Below are 18,274 nucleotides of genomic sequence, written 5' to 3'. Positions count from 1 at the left end.
ACACAAGGTATCTGGCTCATCTAGCAGTGGTGGCTAAGCTGGCCCCTTTTCTGGTCAGAAACCTCTCCCTCAGTGATACAGGAACTGATCCTTCAGGAGCATTAGTGTCCACTCCTTGGAGGGTTCGAGGAGAGAGGCCATACCTAGGTGAGTCTTCTGCTTGTGCAATTCCCCCCAAGTCTTACTTCACAGGTATAGTGCATGGCACCATGGGATGTGGGCTTGCCCTCCTTGACTTACCAAGCTGAATTCGCTCACCAAAGATAAATCCTGGCAGTGCAAGCACACTAACCTGAATTACTTATAAACACAGACTAGAAGAAAGTCAGAATCAAAGTCAAGTGGAATTCAAAATGTAGGAATGACAATAAAACAGAACTGGAGTCTGGGGTCCAACAGGTGACAACAGGAATGGCCCAAAAGTATTTGTTTGGAGTTCATCTCTACATATAATTTGATTTTCTGAAAATCACTTTCTCCTGGATTAGGCTGCAGTGAAAATACCAAGGCATGTGACAAGGACAGTAGCTGCCTGAATGGGTTTCTCAAAGGTATGAAGTAACAAACTGACACAAACTAACACAAGTCCGAAAATACCACTTAACGTCTCCAGAAAGTTGCCGTTTTAGTCCTGCATTGCCCAGATAATTGCTTTCCACCCATTCTACATGTTACATATGTAAGAAAACAAGCTCTTAGGATAGAGACCATAAATCTTGGGGGACAAAATAAAAATATGCTGATTTCCACATTTTTGTAATGGTCTGCCTAGGGAAATTTTCCCAAATTAATGAGTATGTTCATGGGCAATAAATTAAATAAGACCACCCTGGTGGATTCTTAAAAACGAACCAATAAATCAAAAGGAAAGTGAATTTCACACAAGCACAATTCAGAATGTGAACATTAGAAGACTTGGCTTTTGCTCTCATACCTGGGCTCTCCTGAGTCATTCTCCTCCTCTTCTTCCTCACTTCCGCTGTACTCATACTCTGTCTCATCTGAAGAAAGATCCCAGCATGTTAGTGCACAAAAAAAGATGCTATGGCTCAGTAAAGCCCAACCCTGTCTCTTATATATAAATAAATTGACACCTAAAGAGTCATAGTTAACACAGCGCTGGAACAGTCTCCAGGCTGTGATTTAATGGTTTCCATCAGTATATGAAATTAACCACATTCAAGACTGTCTTGGCTGACTCTAGATATCTGTCCCCAGTGCCTAATGTTCACATGAGAAGAGAACGAATTAAAAAATAATCCTTTTTAATTTATTAATTTAATTTCAATTTAAAATAATTTGTGTTAATTTGCACTATAAACCATATCAAACCCACTGGCCCTTTGTAACTTATTGATGGTATTAACCATTTTAAAAGTAGGATTTTATTAAGACTTACATGGATTCACAAACTGTCTTTAGATTGTTTTGATAAGTGTAACAAAGAAACTTTTGACAATAGGTACTATTAAAAATATATAGTGGCTGGGTGCGGTGGTTCACACCTGTAATCCCAGCACTTTGGGAGGCCAAGGTGGGCGGATCATGAGGTCAGGAGATCGAGACCATTCAGACTAACACAGTGAAACCCCATCTCTACTACAAATAAAAAAAAAATTTTGCCAGGCATGGTGGCAGGCACCAGTAGTCCCAGCTACTTGGGAGGCTGAGGCAGGAGAACGGCGTGAACCTGGGAGGTGGAGCTTGCAGTGAGCCGAGATCGCACCACTGCACTCAAGCCTGGGCGACAGAGTGAGACTCCGTCTCAAAAAAAAAAAAGAAAAAAATTACATATATATGTGTGTATATACATATGTGTATATATGTGTGTATATATATGTATATATGTGTATGTGTACATATATATGTATATATAGTTAAAATGTGTTTTGATTGGTCCACTAGGGACAGTCATTTAATTCAGCAAAATGGGAAGCAGTTTACATGTGAGAATGAATAAGATTGAGGCTTTGCTTTGGAAGAGATCAAATCTAATGTGCGAAATGAGTAAATATTAGAGCCTCCATGATTGTGAAGAAAGGGAAGGAATATTTAGTGGGTATCTCCCACGCCAGTCACTACTGCTAGATATTTTACTCTGTTCTCTCATTTATTTTGCATAATAAACCTCCAAATTAGTGTCTGTTTTTCAAGTGAGAATACTGAAATTACAAGAGGTTAAGTAATATAACCAATGTTATCTCATTAATAAAAGGTCAATCTAGGATTTGGATTTAGAATTCAATCCAGAACGTTTCCAACTTAAGAAACAGTGTTCTTTCCAACATATGCTAAATAGCAGTACATAAAAAAAGCAATGAGATATCAGAGAAAGGAGCAGCTAGTGCCACTGGTCATAATGGATGAAGAGACTTGAAGTCTTTGAAGAAAAAATGAATTGGGCTTTGAAGGTCAGTGGCCCTCCAGGCATAGCAGCTGGCAGTTGTGGGAAAAGGAAATTCTAAGCATCATATCCACATGAGTAAGGCTGGCAGTATTACAGTGCATAATATGTTCAGGAAACAATGAGCTGTGAGTAGTTAGGTGCCTGGGTGTGAGAAAACCTTATGGAGGGAGAAAGGCTGGCATGGATGAAAAGGGTTACTGATTCTTATAAATGCCATGCTGAGAACTTTCCTATTGGCAATGAGGAACCCTTGGAGGAGCTTTTAAGCAAGGGAAGGTGTCACATTACTCCTATCTCTTCATAGCTGTAGGTTAATAAATACAACCTTGAAGACATTTGCACATCCCTAAAAAGAACTGAAACTGCAATTTAGTTATGTTACCACCAGGAGGCAGTAGTCACACAGTGAGAATGCTCAGATTTGATAAACATGCCTTGCTTTTCACACTATTTAGCCATTAAAGAGATAATGAAAGAAAGCCAAAAGTTTGATAAGTTCAAGTGTATTTTTTTTTTTTTTTTTTTTTTTATTATACTTTAAGTTCTAGGGTACATGTGCATAACGTGCAGGTTTGTTACATATGTATACTTATGCCATGTTGGTGTGCTGCACCCATCAACTCGTCAGCACCCATTAATTCATCATTTATATCATGTATAACTCCCCAGTGCAATCCCTCCCTCCTCCCCCCCTCCCCCATGATAGGCCCCAGTGTGTGATGTTCCCCTTCCCGAGTCCAAGTGATCTCATTGTTCAGTTCCCACCTATGAGTGAGAACATGCGGTGTTTGGTTTTCTCTTCTTGTGATAGTTTGCTAAGAATGATGGTTTCCAGCTGCATCCATGTCCCTACAAAGGACGCAAACTCATCCTTTTTTATGGCTGCATAGTATTCCATGGTGTATATGTGCCACATTTTCTTAATCCAGTCTGTCACAGATGGACATTTGGGTTGATTCCAAGTCTTTGCTATTGTGAATAGTGCCGCAATAAACATACGTGTGCATGTGTCTTTGTAGTAGACTAATTTATAATCCTTTGGGTATATACCCAGTAGTGGGATGGCTGGGTCATATGGTACATCCAGTTCCAGATCCTTGAGGAATTGCCATACTGTTTTCCATAATGGTTGAACTAGTTTACAATCCCACCAACAGTGTAAAAGTGTTCCTATTTCTCCACATCCTCTCCAACAACTGTTGTTTCCTGACTTCTTAATGATTGCCATTCTAACTGGTGTGAGATGGTATCTCATTGTGGTTTGGATTTGCATGAGTTCAAGTGTATTTTTTAAATCACAACTTAGCTTCATACATTGAGGTATGTATGAAGCTTTCAGGCTACTTATTTTTAAAATATTAGTTCACCAAAATATAAAGAACCTGCATAAAGCATTTTAATACTCCATACTAAAAATGAAATATTCTAAACTTTTTCAAAATGAATAAACAGATTTCAAAGTAAAAATGCAGAAATTTTATCTAATAAAGGAAATTACAGCAAGGAAAAGAAGCACACAATTATTCCTATTACTTCTACTCTCTGGGGTAAAACATTCATTTGTCAGGCTCCTCCATTTAATATGTAATACTTCACCAAAATTTGGTTTTGACTGCTTTTGTATTACTGGGTTAAACTGGCATGGGTCAACATATGTTAGGGAAAAAATATCAGGTTTAAAAAATCACAAAGCAATGCAAAATAGAATTGCTTTGATTGATTCTACCAAAAGTTGGTCATACAACAACTAAGAAAGTAAAAGTAATATTAGAGCAAAGTAAGTCATTTAACTAAACTGAGCAAATGGAATTAGATCTCATTTGATCAAACACCCTGCCTTGGGGAGCAGACATAAAGGAGACTAGAACTATGATTCTGGTGGCCCTAAGCCTAAACAGGCTTAGATTCCTTAAATGACCATATAACTCTTGAATATACCTATTCCCAAGAATCTTACTTTTCCACTCTGCAGAGAACAAACACATTAAAAATGATCTATCTTCATGGCATGGTGAGTTCTGAGTCACATTCCAGAGTTTGTGCCCTGCAAAATGTGGAAACAACCTGAGGCACAGGCTTCACCCACTCTTATTTATGCCCCAGAGGGAGATGGGTCATGAGCTCTCACAAAGTACTCTCGGTAAGTGATGAAAAAGTATGGGTCAATAAGTAATTGCCTAAATAAGAATAACTGATATTTACTGAGTGCATCTGTGTCCTGGACATTATGTCAAGCATTTTAAATGCATTATTGAGTTTAATCTCTGCAACAATTCGAGGCAATAGATATTATTAGTATACTCTCAATCTTACTTTAAAGATGAGAAAACTGGAGTGATGTTCACATAACTGATAAGGGGCAGAGTTAGAATTTGAACCCAGAATATGAATCTGAAAACAGAGTCTGAGCACTTAAACTATGCTATATATTCACAATATAATAAAATGTCCTTTTGAGAGAAGTTGGCATTTAATGGTTGCATGTCTGACACACTGCTCTAAAATATGCCCTTAAAAATCCTGACTTCATGGAGTAGCCCCATGGACAAGGAGCAGTTGCAGTCCTGGACCTTTTGAGTTTGACCTATATATATATTTCTCTTCATGCCTAGTTCCTCCAGCTTGGACTGGAGGAACTTAGGGTCTAACTGACTTCTTATTAACTGCAGAGGAGCCACCTTTTTGGCCTAGCTTCACAACCTCCCACTCCTGAGTCTAAGCTGATCATACACTCCTTCAAGTACCTCTAGCTGCATAAGAATTCTTCCCTGGGGCTGGGTTTGGTGGCCATGCCTATAATACCAGCGCTTTGGGAGGCTGAGACAGGAGGATTTCTTGAGTTCAGCAGTAAAAGACCAGCCTGGGCAACATAGTGAGACCTTGTCTCTACTAAAAATTTAAAAAAATATAAAATTAGCCAGGCATGGTGGTGTGCACCTGTAGTCCCAGCTACTTGAGAGGCTAAGATGGGAGGATCACTTGAGCCCAGGAGATAGAGGCTGCAGTGAGCTATGATCACTCCACTGCACTCCAGCCTGAGCAACAGAGAGACAGCCTGTCTCAAAAAATAAAAAATAAAAAATAAAAAAAGTGCTGGGCGGGTGGCTCATGCCTATAATCCCAGCACTTTGAGAGGCTGAGATGGAGGATCCCTTGAGCCCAGGAGTTTGACACCAGCCTGAGCAGCAAAGTGAGACCTCGTCCCCCCGCGCCCCTCCCCAAAAAAAAAGGAAAGAAAAAAGAATTCTTCCTAGAACCTTTACTGAGATTCTCTCCTCCTGCCTTAGCCCTCTGCTGATCTTACCTCTCCAATCCAGTCTGACTTTCATACTGTCACCGCCCCCACTACTAGTCCCCAGCTTGTGTTATGGGTATTAACTGCAGAGGCAAAGAAGAAAAGAAATGCAAATAAAAGAAAGACAGCCTCTGTCCTGTGCTGTGGGCTACCCTCCCTTACTGCCTCTGAACTGAAGAGGGGAGAGAAATGGAGAGGAGGGAAGCAAGAACAAGCACATCACCATGTGCCTCCCCTCCCATCCTCGGTCTCTAGTCTTCCTCTCTACTCTCCACTCACCACACTGTTAATGCTCAGCTTTCTAGCCTCACACTGCCTTTCACTGTCATCCTCCCAGCAGCAACCCCCTCCTGTTCTCTACCCAGAAAGCCCTCACTGCTGTCCTCTCCACTTCTCCCTTCCCATGCTCTAACTTTCCCTACCTCAACTAGCCATTAAACCTGCTCCAGACCATGCAAGTTTTTACATTGGTCATGGTACAGTCAATATGCTAGTCAATCTCCAAGAACGAATTTGTCTTCCTTTAGAAAGGTACTGTTTCCTCAAAGATAAACCCTATACCAGAGAGGCACAGGGTAGGGGAGTGCTGGTGAGAGATACCATAGTGATGATTATGGCAGCAAGCCCACAATGTAGTAGAAATTAATGGTGAACTTTAGCCATGACTCATGACTCATGAGTTGTTAATTGGAAAGCAAAGTCCAAAAGTGATTCTGAAATTACTGGTTACAAAATTTGCCTAATCAAAGTTCACTTAACCATATAAGAATCTTGCTCATTTCTACAAATGAACCCCTCTTACCGATCCAACCTCAGTTTCAATTTTCTTTGGCTTGCATTTTCTCATTTGGCAGCTCACCTCAGTGTTCCCTAATATATAGTACGAGTATACCATTTCTATGCTAGTTAAAAATGTAAGCTTCCATTCAAAAAGGTAGGGCACAGCCCGAGACCCCAAGTTTGGATTCATGTTCTTTCAATGATGTAGTGAAGAGACAGTGACATATAAGAGCTAGAGTCACAAAGATGTGTTTTTGCATATATAAAATAAAGAACAGTGTTAAATGACCCTCAGCTCAAAATCTGATGTTCCATTCAGCAAGCCTGGCAACCTAATGATCTTTTATATGACTGCAACTATAAAAAAAATTATTTCTGACTTCTAAGTAATGGAATTACAAATGAGCCTCAGAGCACATAAACTTAAGTGTTGAAGAATCAGTATAGAAAAATGCCAACTAGATGAATTTTTTTCTTTAGGTTATCTGTCTTCTGTAGACTTTTAGTCTGCTAAACATGAATATTAATTTGAATTAAGAAAATCACTTGTCATATTAAAGTACTTCATAGTATCACTCAACATGACTTTGTTCAGTATCTGGCAGAGGTAATGTTTCTTGCAGTTCTATTTCTTTTTCATGAAAGACTCTACTTCAGTAGTCTCCCAGCACTGGTGCCCAGAGGCTGTGGTCTCAGAGACAGCCCCTCACACGAAAGAATAATGCAGGCCCATTTGAAATCCCCATAGTCACCTCCAAATACACGAAGAGCCCATGATTCACTCCATCTTTTGTTTTGCTGCTGAAATACAAACGTGCATCTAACCTTTTTCTCCTCGCTTCTTCTTTGTTCTATCAATATGATCCTTGAGTTGAATGCGGACCTGTCGCTCATTAGGTTGGTCTCGTATAAATGGATGCTTCATCAATTGTTCTGTTGCTGGTCGCTGGCTGTGATTCTTTACCAAGCAGCTCTCAATAAATGACTGGAATTTTTTTGACCTGCCAAACAAAAGAAATGAATCCACAGATAAAACGGCGATTCAAAGAAAAGCAAATGTGTAATTTCTGAAATGCTGGGACTTTTTTTTTTTTTAAGGTCCAATTGGCCAGCATAGGGATCATCCACTAATCGCAAAACAGATGTAGCACTATATTAGGCATAATGGGTTCAAAGGCATCATCATCATCAATGTACAATTAAGGTAGCAGAAGGTAGTTATACACATGAAAGCATTTTTGCATAATTTATATATAACATTACACAGCAGACCAAAAGGAAGCAGGGAAGAAAAAGACCCCTATGGGAATCACATCTAGAAGGGCTATTGGAATAAGGAAACCATAGCTGGGCCTTAAAGAATTAGGAGAAAATCACTCTGGGGAAAGGATAGTTCAGATATGTAGGAAATCAGTGAAAAACTCCGGCTAGGATGAGAATAATATATGTTGGGGGACACTGAGATGAGTCCTTAGAAATAATACCACACATCTACAGCCATCTGATCTTTGACAAACCTGACAAAAACAAGAAATGGGGAAAGGATTCTCTATTCAATAAATGGTGCTGGGAAAATTGGCTAGCCATAAGTAGAAAGCTGAAACTGGATCCTTTCCTTACTCCTTATACGAAAATTAATTCAAGATGGATTAGAGACTTAAATGTTAGACCTAAAACCATAAAAACCCTAGAAGAAAACCTAGGGAATGCCATTCAGGACATAGGCATGGGCAAGGACTTCATGTCTAAAACACCAAAAGCAACGGCAACAAAAGCCAAAATTGACAAATGGGATCTAATTAAACTAAAGAGCTTCTGCACAGCAAAAGAAACTGCCATCAGAGTGAACAGGCAACCTACAGAATGGGACAAAATTTTTGCAATCTACTCATCTGACAAAGGGCTAATATCCAGAACCTACAAAGAACTCAAACAAATTTACAAGAAAAAAACAACCCCATCAAAAAGTGGGCAAAGGATATGAACAGACATTTTTCAAAAGAAGACATGCATACAGCCAACAGACACATGAAAAAATGTTCGTCATCACTGGCCATCAGAGAAATGCAAATCAAAACCACAATGAGATACCATCTCACACCAGTTAGAATGGCAATCATTAAAAAGTCAGGAAGCAACAGGTGCTGGAGAGGATGTAGGAGAAATAGGAACACTTTTACACTGTTGGTGGGATTGTAAACTAGTTCAACCATTACGGAAAACAGTATGGCAATTCCTCAAGGATCTAGAACTAGAAGTACCATATGACCCAGCCATCCTATTACTGGGTATATACCCAAAGGATTATAAATCATGCTGCTATAAAGACACATGCACATGTATGTTCATTGTGGCACTATTGACAATAGCAAAGACTTGGAATCAACCCAAATGTCCATCAGTGACAGACTGGATTAAGAAAATGTGGCACATATACTCCATGGAATACTATGCAGCCATAAAAAAGGATGAGTTTGTGTCCTTTGTAGGGACATGGATGCAGCTAGAAACCATCATTCTCAGCAAACTATCGCAAGAACAGAAAACCAAACACCACATGTTCTCACTCATAGGTGGTAACTGAACAATGAGATCACCTGGACTTGGAAAGGGGAACATCACACACCAGGGCCTATTATGGGGAGGGGGGAGGGGGAGGGGGAGGGATTGCATTAGGAGTTATACCTGATGTAAATAACGAGTTGATGGGTGTTGACGAGTTGATGGGTGCAGCACACCAACATGACACAAGTATACATATGTAACAAACCTGCACGTTATGCACATGTACCCTAGAACTTAAAGTATAATAATAATAATAATAATAATAATAATAATAATAATAAAATGCAAGCTGGAGAAAAGTAAAACCAAGGTTGGATAGGTAACAGAGAGTGCATTTTGTAGAAATAAGCAAGATTCATCTATGATGAAGTGAACTTTGATTAGGCAAATTTTGTAACCAGTAGTTTCAGGATCACTTTTGAACTCTGCTTTCCAAGGAATAAGAACAGGCTCTATGTGTACATTTGTCATTAACTCAAGGACTTAAACATTTAACTTTAAAGAATTAAGTTCACACCCAGAGGCAAATTTATCTCCCTTTAGAAAGGCAATATTTCCTCAAAGATAAACCCTATGCCAGAGACCTGGCAGGGGAGAGCTGGCGAGAGATACCATACCTACGATTATAGCAGTAAGACCACAATTTGGCAGAAATTAATGGTGGACTTTAGCCATGATTCATGAGTTGAACACGCATGTTCTTACTGAAAGATCCAAGAAACTGTTCAGAGTCATCAATAATTAAGCTCATGACTCGATAGCATGCTTTTCCAAGGCACTCCAGGAGACCTTGGTGAAACTCGGGTTACCCTTCCTGTCCTGCCCAGAGCAGGAATGATCTGTTTTGTGCTCTCTGTTGCTCTCCTGTGGTGCACAGGGGAGATACAGGAGTGGATCCCAGGATTGAGCCTTTGCCCAGCAGTCCCTGCATACATACTCTTCAGGCCTGAGAGGTGCCCTCACCACACAGAACACAATGAGGAACATGTTCTTCAACACTCAAACATGACAGGGCACTTTTGTATGTACCACTCTCTAGTGCTGCCCTGGTCAAAGCAGTTTTTCACTTTATTCTGTGTTTTTAAAGTACTGAATCACTGGTATTTTTTTATTTTCCACTCTAAATTTCTAAACTACATTCAAGTTTTTAAAATACTTTACCTAGAAATAAAGGTAGCCTACTGTGCTTGAGGTTGCCCAGGATGAATCAGGGTTGGCCATACTGTGGACTAGAAATAATGACAGCAGGACACTCTATGCACCTCCTTGTGAAGTGCTTCTGTGCATATCCTTGCTTCTTCACACTGAAAATTATCAACAGCATCAGACGTGCCTGAGCCATCTTTGCATCATGAGCACACTACCTGATTTGCATGTTTGGTGCATGAGTGAATGCATGATGAAGGTTCTGGGCAAGAGCTGCAATACGGCCACCTTCAAGTCTGCACTTTTGAGGGACAGAAAGGGAGGTCTGGAGAGTGGATATTCTTCTTTTTCTCAGATCAATAAAATAAATCTGTGGAGGCATAAATACGATCTCATCTAAGAAACCTTGCCAGAAAAATGTAATGAAATAAAGGACACTCCTATGGAATGAACTGAAGAGAATGAGGTTGACCTGCATGAAGATATAAACAAACTCCATACAGTACTTTTCCAGGTAGAAAAATCAGTATTAAAAAGATGAAAACAAAAATTAAGACAGGTATGAAATATTTACAAGGAGTATAAATGGCAGTTCTCTTTTTCTTGCTGGCAACTAGAAGGAAGTGCTTATTATTATTATTATTACTATTATTATTATTATTATTATTATTATTTTTGATATGGAGTCTTGCTCTATCACCCAGGCTGGAGTGCAATGGCATGATCTCAGCACACTGCAAACTCTGCCTCTCAGGTTCAAGTGATTCTCCTGCCTCAGCCTCCCGAGTAGCTGGGACTACAAGTGTGTGACACCACACCTGGCTAATTTCTGTATTTTTAGTAGAGACAGGGTTTTGCCATGTTGGCCAGGCTGGTCTCAAACTCCTGACCTCAAGTGATTCGCCTGCCTCAGCCTCCCAAAGTACTGGTATCACAGGCATGGGCCACCACATCTGCCGGAAGTGCTTGTTTAAACTGCTCAACCAACTATTAATTAGAGGTTGATAAAGAAAAGAAATCACATTCGATTTAAAAGTGAGATACAGATTTAATAGACTTGCATTCTATTCCCTGATATTGACATCTAAAAAAACAGTCAGAGAAATCTCCAGAATGGAATAGCGCTCAACTTTAATGGGATTAGTTATTAAACAGAGTCCTTTTTCTCAGTATGCTTTGCTGGGAGAAAAAAACTCAGAGATATTCAAGACAATAACTTTGGGCCTAAAAGGTAGGCCTACTTGTGCAGAACTACAAAGCTGGTAATATGTTTCATATCTTCTTCAAATGGCACCCTTTGAAGAGAAAATAATGCTTACTTAAAACGAGTCTTCAAAGAAGGATTCATAGTTTCTTATTTAAGTTAGCATGACCAAAGAATCAATATGCTTAATTACACGCTTATTTAAGAGTGAAAACACTTCACCTATGTTGAATATTACCTCACTGTTTGCTGAGTGTTCTAATGAGTTTAAAGTACATTTATATAACTTTATTGCTTGAATCTTCACTGATAGTAATTTAGTTCTGTCTCTTATACAATAAAAACACCTAAGGTTAGTAATACTAATTTCCCAAGGGTTGGCATGGAGAAATAAATGGTAATGATTGGTACCTACAGTGTGAGAATACTAGTTCTACTATCAGAGTCACTAAATACTTTATCTTCCCAAATTGAACCTGTTTATATGTTAAATTGTGTTGGGGAAATTCAACATGCTGGAAAGATTGTTACATTAGCCATTATAATCAGTTGGGTTAAACGTTTTTGGTAATCATCAGACTCCCTAAATGCAATTTGGCCTTAGAATTTGCATTGGCCCTGCCCTATTTCCAAAAGCTACCCTCTTCCTTTACTTTGAGTCGCATCGCTTACTAACTTGGACAAATTACTTAACTTCTATGTGTCTCAGTTTCCCTGGCTGCATTCAATGGGGATATTACTAGTACTTATCTTAAAAAATTGTTATAAGTGAATTAATTCATGTAAAATATTGAGAACGTTCCTGGTATCATAAATGCCATATATGTGTTTGCTATTATTATTATGATGACTATAATGACATTGCCCCCAGCAATCTCTGAGCATCATTGGGCTTAAGGAACACAGCATCCGCCTTTAGGACTGAGGAGCAGAAATCCCCGCTTCTGGCTAGGTGCGGTAGTTCACACCTATAATCCCAGTACTTTGGGAGGCCAAGATGGATGGATTGCTTGAGGCCAGGAGTTCAAGACCAGCCTGGGCAATATAGCAAGACATTTTGTCTATAAACAATAGAAAAAATTAGCTGAGCATGGTGGCATGCACTTGTAGTTCTAGCTACTTGGGAGGCTGAGGCGGGAGGATCATTTGAGCCCAGGAGTTTGAGGCTGCAGTGAGCTATGACTGCACCACTGTACACTAGCCTGGGTGACAGAATGAGACTATCTCTAAAGAAAAAAAGAAATCCTCCTTTCTGTTGAACTGAGTAAACATAGAGTTCTTTAAGGGAATTATTTCACGTATGGGTTAAATAGCTTAGCAGAAAGAGTCAGCTGGGCTGTTATCTCCAAGGAGGCTGCACAAAAAGGTTAATTTTTTTCTTTTTTTTTTTTGAGACGGAGTCTAGCTCTGTCGCCCAGGCTGGAGTGCAGTGGCAGGATCTCAGCTCACTGCAAGCTCCGCCTCCTGGGTTCATGCCATTCTCCTACCTCAGCCTCCTGAGTAGCTGGGACTACAGGCGCCCGCCATTTTGCCCGGCTAGTTTTTTGCATTTTTAGTAGAGACGGGGTTTCACCGTGTTAGCCAGGATGGTCTCGATCTCCTGACCTCATGATCCGTCCGTCTCGGCCTCCCAAAGTGCTGGGATTACAGGCTTGAGCCACCGCGCCCGGCCAAAAAAGGTTAATTTTTAAAGTCTGTGTAATAGTTTTTAGCTGGCTTTTAATAAAGTCCAAGGTTCAAAGTCACATTACTACTAGCAAATTCAGTCTATTTGAAGGAATTTCTGATATTTGCTTTGTATTATTATATTTAGAAAACACACACACACACACACACACGAACTTTGTCATATCTCAAAACAAAAGTCTGACAACCCACCAAGAATCAGAACTGGTACCTCATAAAATCATGGGGGTGATTTTTAGGCTTGGAGCAAAAGCAGGAGGCTGGGTCCAGACTGGTTCTCCCAGTGAGGAGGCTAGAACTCGTGCAAATACACCACTTAGCCTCACTGGGCCTCCACATCTGCATCCGGAGCATGAGCAGCTTGGACCGGTGGAGCTTGTACGTATAAGCAGTTATAATTTTTCTAATGATCTCAACTGAGGGCTGCTTTGCCTGTGTGGACTCTTCAAATTTAAAGGGCACATGAAAGATTCACCGCTTTATACTTAATGGAACCATTCTTATCCTTCTCCAGAAAGCCCTGGAGGGAAGCAGTGACCCTGAGTATACTTGTGAGGGCAGGTGAGTGTGGATGAGCAGGGTAGCAAGAGAAGGGAGGAGAAAATCTTTTGAAGGAGATAGTTTATCCCTGCGAGTGGAATCCACCCACGCACAAGAGGCAGGAAGAGAAAATGGGAATCCCAGTCTTACTATTCACTTGCTGGTGCTGATATGGAGGTAGAGGGTGAGAGCATCTTTGGTTTTCCTCTGATTCCACTAAGGTTACAACCCTCCCAGACAACTTATTATTAAATGGCTTAGCTGCCTGAACATTCAGTGGTGCCGTAATTTCATCATCCCACACCACAAAGGCCTTTCCTCATCATACCAATAGGGAAGGAAGAACTGGGCTCCTGTGAGTGGTGATGGTCTCCTTTCCCTCCATGATGACAGTGGAAAGAGCAGTGCCACTGCCTTTATTTCTCAAATCCTGAAGGCACAAATTAAAAAACAAAAAACAAAACAAAACCAAGTTCACACTAAGAGATTAGTTTATGCCTTGTATGTTGTAGACTCAGTCATGTTGAAAATGATGCTTGATTGAATGTTTTGCCATGAAGAGTTCATGGCCCTGTCTCCACAATGGCGCCCCCTTTGGTCAGGTATTGATATATACACGGAGAAAAATGCATTTAACCCGATAACTCATTTAGGTAGAGAATAGCTAGAAAATTTTTTTTTTTAATTATACTTTAAGTTCTAGGGTACATGTGCACAACGTGCAGGTTTGTTACACATATATACATGTGCCATGTTGGTGTGTTGCACCCATTAACTCATCATTTACATTAGGTATATCTCCTAATGCTATCCCTCCCCTCCTTCCCCTCCCCAAGAATAGCTAGAAATAAAAGAACATTTTGGAGTTTTGTCTCTCCAAAGACAAACTCTTTGTCTTTGGGGGGGGGGGGGTCTTTTCCTTTTAAATAATTAAAAAAATAAATAAATAAACAAAATGTTTCATTTCCTCTCAAACACTAGAGTCTATTAAAGTAAACCCTAACTTACTTCAAATCACTTTGTACCTGCGCTTTCCAGATAAAATACTCTGAAGTGTTTAAATATTTTCACTTAAAAACTGGTGGAATTGTATTGCAGAGAAATGGGAGCTATGTCTGCTGTCAAGTATCATGTGCCTGGAGGCTGCACCACCACCTCTACAAAGGCTGGGATCCAAGTGTGAAATGGCACATTATCAGGGCTACTGTTTCCCTAGTCACTCTCTAACAATCAGGTTACTTTTCCTTTCTCTGTCTGACAATATGGGACTTTCCCATAGCTTTCCTACTCAGCTTTCCTTCCACATCAGGGAAAGGTGTGCAAGGTGGCAGGATGAGATGAAATTGGCCTGGACTTCTCAGTGTTTCCAAACTTCTCCAGCTCCCTCCAGCATTATTAAAAATTAGTTCTTGTCAAAGGTTTGAAGCTGAAAAATCAGCCTCCCTTGTCCTAAAAGTCTGTATTTCTCAAACAGGGTCAGCACACCATTGATCTTTTTGGATCTCAGTCAGTAAAAACCAACACTGTAGGGCAAGGGCTGTTCACTCACTTTTCTGTGGGGTCAGGCAGGTCACAAAAAGGGGTGGTGCAGACCATGGTTAGTTAAGATGAAAACAGGAGATGTGGCCATGTGCGGTGGCTCACACCTGTAATCCCAGCACTTTGGGAGGCCGAGGCGGGTGGATCACGAGGTCAGGAGATGGAGACCATCCTGGCCAACACGGTGAAACCTCATCTCTACTAAAAAAAATACAAAAAATTAGCCAGGTGTGGTGGCGGGCGCCTGTAGTCCCAGCTACTTGGGAGGCTGAAGCAGGAGAATGGCGTGAACCTGGGAGGTGGAGGTTGTAGTGAGCCGAGATCGCACCACTGCACTCCAGCCTAGGCGACAAAGCAAGACTCTGTCTCAAAAAAAAAAAAAAAAAAAAGAAAGAAAAAGTAAACAGGAGATGTATACTAACCAACTGACACCAGCTTCTGAGTTGGGGGGAGGTGGCAGCTGAAGCAGGACAATCACTTGTCCTAAATAGGAGCAGGAGCTAGCATCTTTTTGCAAGCACTTCACTGCATCTTTGCAAGAAAAAGGCCAGAAATCTAAATGTAATGCTCAATTGACAGATTTTTAAGTGTTGCCAATTAATACACATATATTTAAAATGGGGCGTATGACCACACCATGACAGCCAAATACATCTGTGGAGGGCCAGTTTGTCCTCCTCTATGGAGAAGCTCGGAATACGTGTCCAGCAGCAGTAAAGGGAGACAAGGAGAAGATAGGGCAGGGAACAGGGTAAGTAAAGCCCATTGTATACTGCAAACTCAGCTCAGATGTCAAGCAGGAACCTTGCAGAGGGCTTTGTAGTGTCACTGTCGCTTCCAGGGAAGAGAACTGAGCCAGCCCCCCTCCCTGGGAGTCTGATCCAGGGAGAAGAGAGGAAGCAGGGTGTTGGGGGTGCTTTGCCGATCACATGTTGTATGACACCCAATGGGAGGGCTGTTGCTGGGGAGAGAAGGGTTGTCTTGCACCATAGTGACCCTCTGCAGAGGAAGGAGGGGCAGGAAACGCTCTGCCTCCTTGTTACCAATAGCAACTCTCACTCCCCTCGCAGGGCCCGGCTATTCTGAGGCTGCCATCTCTTTTCTGGCTGTTTCCTTCCCTCTTTCTGTGCAGCATGCCCTTTCCTCTGTTCCACCAGGGTGGCTCTCATTAGTAGATGACTGGTAGTAATTAAGGCTGCCTCCTGTGTGGTAGAGGTGAACCCGTGGGTGGGTGGGAAACATGAGGGTCGCAGTCAAGCACCTGATCATGAAGGGCTATGGAAAGGGGCAGAAGGATCCTGTCCCTTCACGGTCTCACTGCCCAGGACTTATCTCTAGAAAAAGGATAGGAGGTCGCAAGTAGTGCAGGAATTGACCTCAGTGCAAGAGTAATCCGAGATTCAAGAATGTTATCAGGGAGGATACACCATTTCCATAGGAAGAAAGGAGGAAGCAATGAATTTTGGTTATGGAATAATAAGATACAAAGATCCCAACTATATAATTATCCAAAAAAAGTCAAAACATCCAGCATCTGGCTTAACCTGTAGAACTGTTTCCCAAATGTCAGTCATATCCTATCAACATGATTTTTGCCATTACTTCACACCACTCATACTACTATTCATGTAGTAGTTTCCTTTAAATTAAGCCACCATTCTATGTAAGTTTATTAAAAGGAAAAGTTAAATTGCTGCTGCCCCAAATAAGAAGCCAGTATCACCGGCCATATGTGAAAACAGTCGTAAAAACAAAAAAACTGCAAATGCTCATACATGTACCAGAGAAATAATCTCCGACATTAACTGTGTGTGTATATGCACTTAGAGAATGATTGTTGTAAGGAACAGAAGAGAAATCAGCCAATCTAAACTATCACCCTCTCTGATAAGGTGTTCTGTGCTGCCAGGAAAGATATGACTTGGAGTTATAAATCAAAGAGCTTTCATATTATTACTTGGGCTTCACTTACCCATTTTGGCTAATGATTTCTTACCTTAAAGGTGGGGGAATAAAGACTTGCTGTACAAACAGTAGATACTCCATATGTACTTTAAGACGAATGACAGCATATGGAAAGTAATTCACCAAGTCATAATATATGTTAGTCTCACTCTATCCGTAGGACCTAGGGATTAGAGCTAATCCAAAATAGAATCACAAGAAAACCTCACCCTTGAATCTGCAAAACATTGAAGACCAAACTCACCACTTCTTAGACTTCAGCCGAGGCGCTGGGTTCCGGGGGATGAGGAAGAGAGCTCTCATAGGGTGCATGTCACAGAGAGCTGCAAGAGACCAAAACAAGGGCCAGCTACAGTTAGGAGGCCAAACTCAGGCCAAGCCCGTCTTGGCTGTGCAGATGATGCTGCCCAGTGACCCACTGAGTTTACACACCATGATTGAGCACGAAGTCAGAATATCCAAATGCTTCCATTTGACGAGCATTTGAAAGATCTCATGTCCACTTACAGGAGTCTCAAAATACAACATGGTTCACATAGCTACTGCTAACATTTCTAGTGAAGACACGTTTGCTTCATATTTAAGGAAACTAAGTTAAAGGGTCAATGACCAGCCATCTTGCTGTGAATGACCACCTGACATTGAAAGTCAATAACATCAGATGACAACTACAATGGAGATGGTAAGCTATGTTTAATTAGTAAAAGACTAAGCCATAAATAAAAGACATTTGATCATCCCATCTATTTCTTACACATTGACAGCTCATCCAAATGCAATGTTATCTACACAGATTTTTGGAGTCCAAAACACCAGCCCAGAGCCCCATTTTCTCTGTTTTCAGATATCCTGAATGGCTTTTCAGGTGTCGTAACGGGTTTTGTTTCATTTTGTTTTTAAATTCACTGGCCCCAGGAAGCCCAGAGGATTAAGTCACACAGAGTCTGGCAGAAAAACAAAGTTATAAAAAGATCTCATCTTGTAAACATGACATTATCGTTTATAGTGAAAGCACTCATATGTTCTTACTTTAATAAAAATATTTTATTAGTTTACTTTTCAAATATCTGGGAGAATTTCTACTTTGTAGCTAGAATAAGAATACGTGCTCCCTAAAAGCCAAAGGATTCTGTGGGCAGAAGTTTAT

General features: G+C 40.7%; 1 protein-coding gene across 6 annotated transcripts in view; it reads right to left on the bottom strand.

Moving 5' to 3' along the window:
• The window catches only part of TNIK (TRAF2 and NCK interacting kinase), a 402,893-nt gene that overhangs the window by 98,273 nt on the left and 286,346 nt on the right, over window positions 1-18,274 (bottom strand). For all 6 annotated transcript variants that reach the window (XM_030929436.1, XM_030929450.1, XM_010360215.2 and 3 more), the window contains 3 exons: window positions 17,372-17,450; window positions 7,308-7,483; window positions 935-1,001 (listed from right to left, as the gene is read on the bottom strand). In XM_030929436.1, the coding sequence (XP_030785296.1) occupies window positions 935-1,001; window positions 7,308-7,483; window positions 17,372-17,450 (322 nt within the window). The remainder of the gene's footprint in view (window positions 1-934; window positions 1,002-7,307; window positions 7,484-17,371; window positions 17,451-18,274) is intronic.

Source organism: Rhinopithecus roxellana, chromosome 1, assembly GCF_007565055.1.
Source record: "Rhinopithecus roxellana isolate Shanxi Qingling chromosome 1, ASM756505v1, whole genome shotgun sequence".
NCBI classification, from domain to species: Eukaryota; Metazoa; Chordata; class Mammalia; order Primates; family Cercopithecidae; genus Rhinopithecus; species Rhinopithecus roxellana.
The sequence above is the reverse complement of the archived record's forward strand: the minus strand, read 5'-3'. Positions and strand labels throughout refer to the sequence as shown.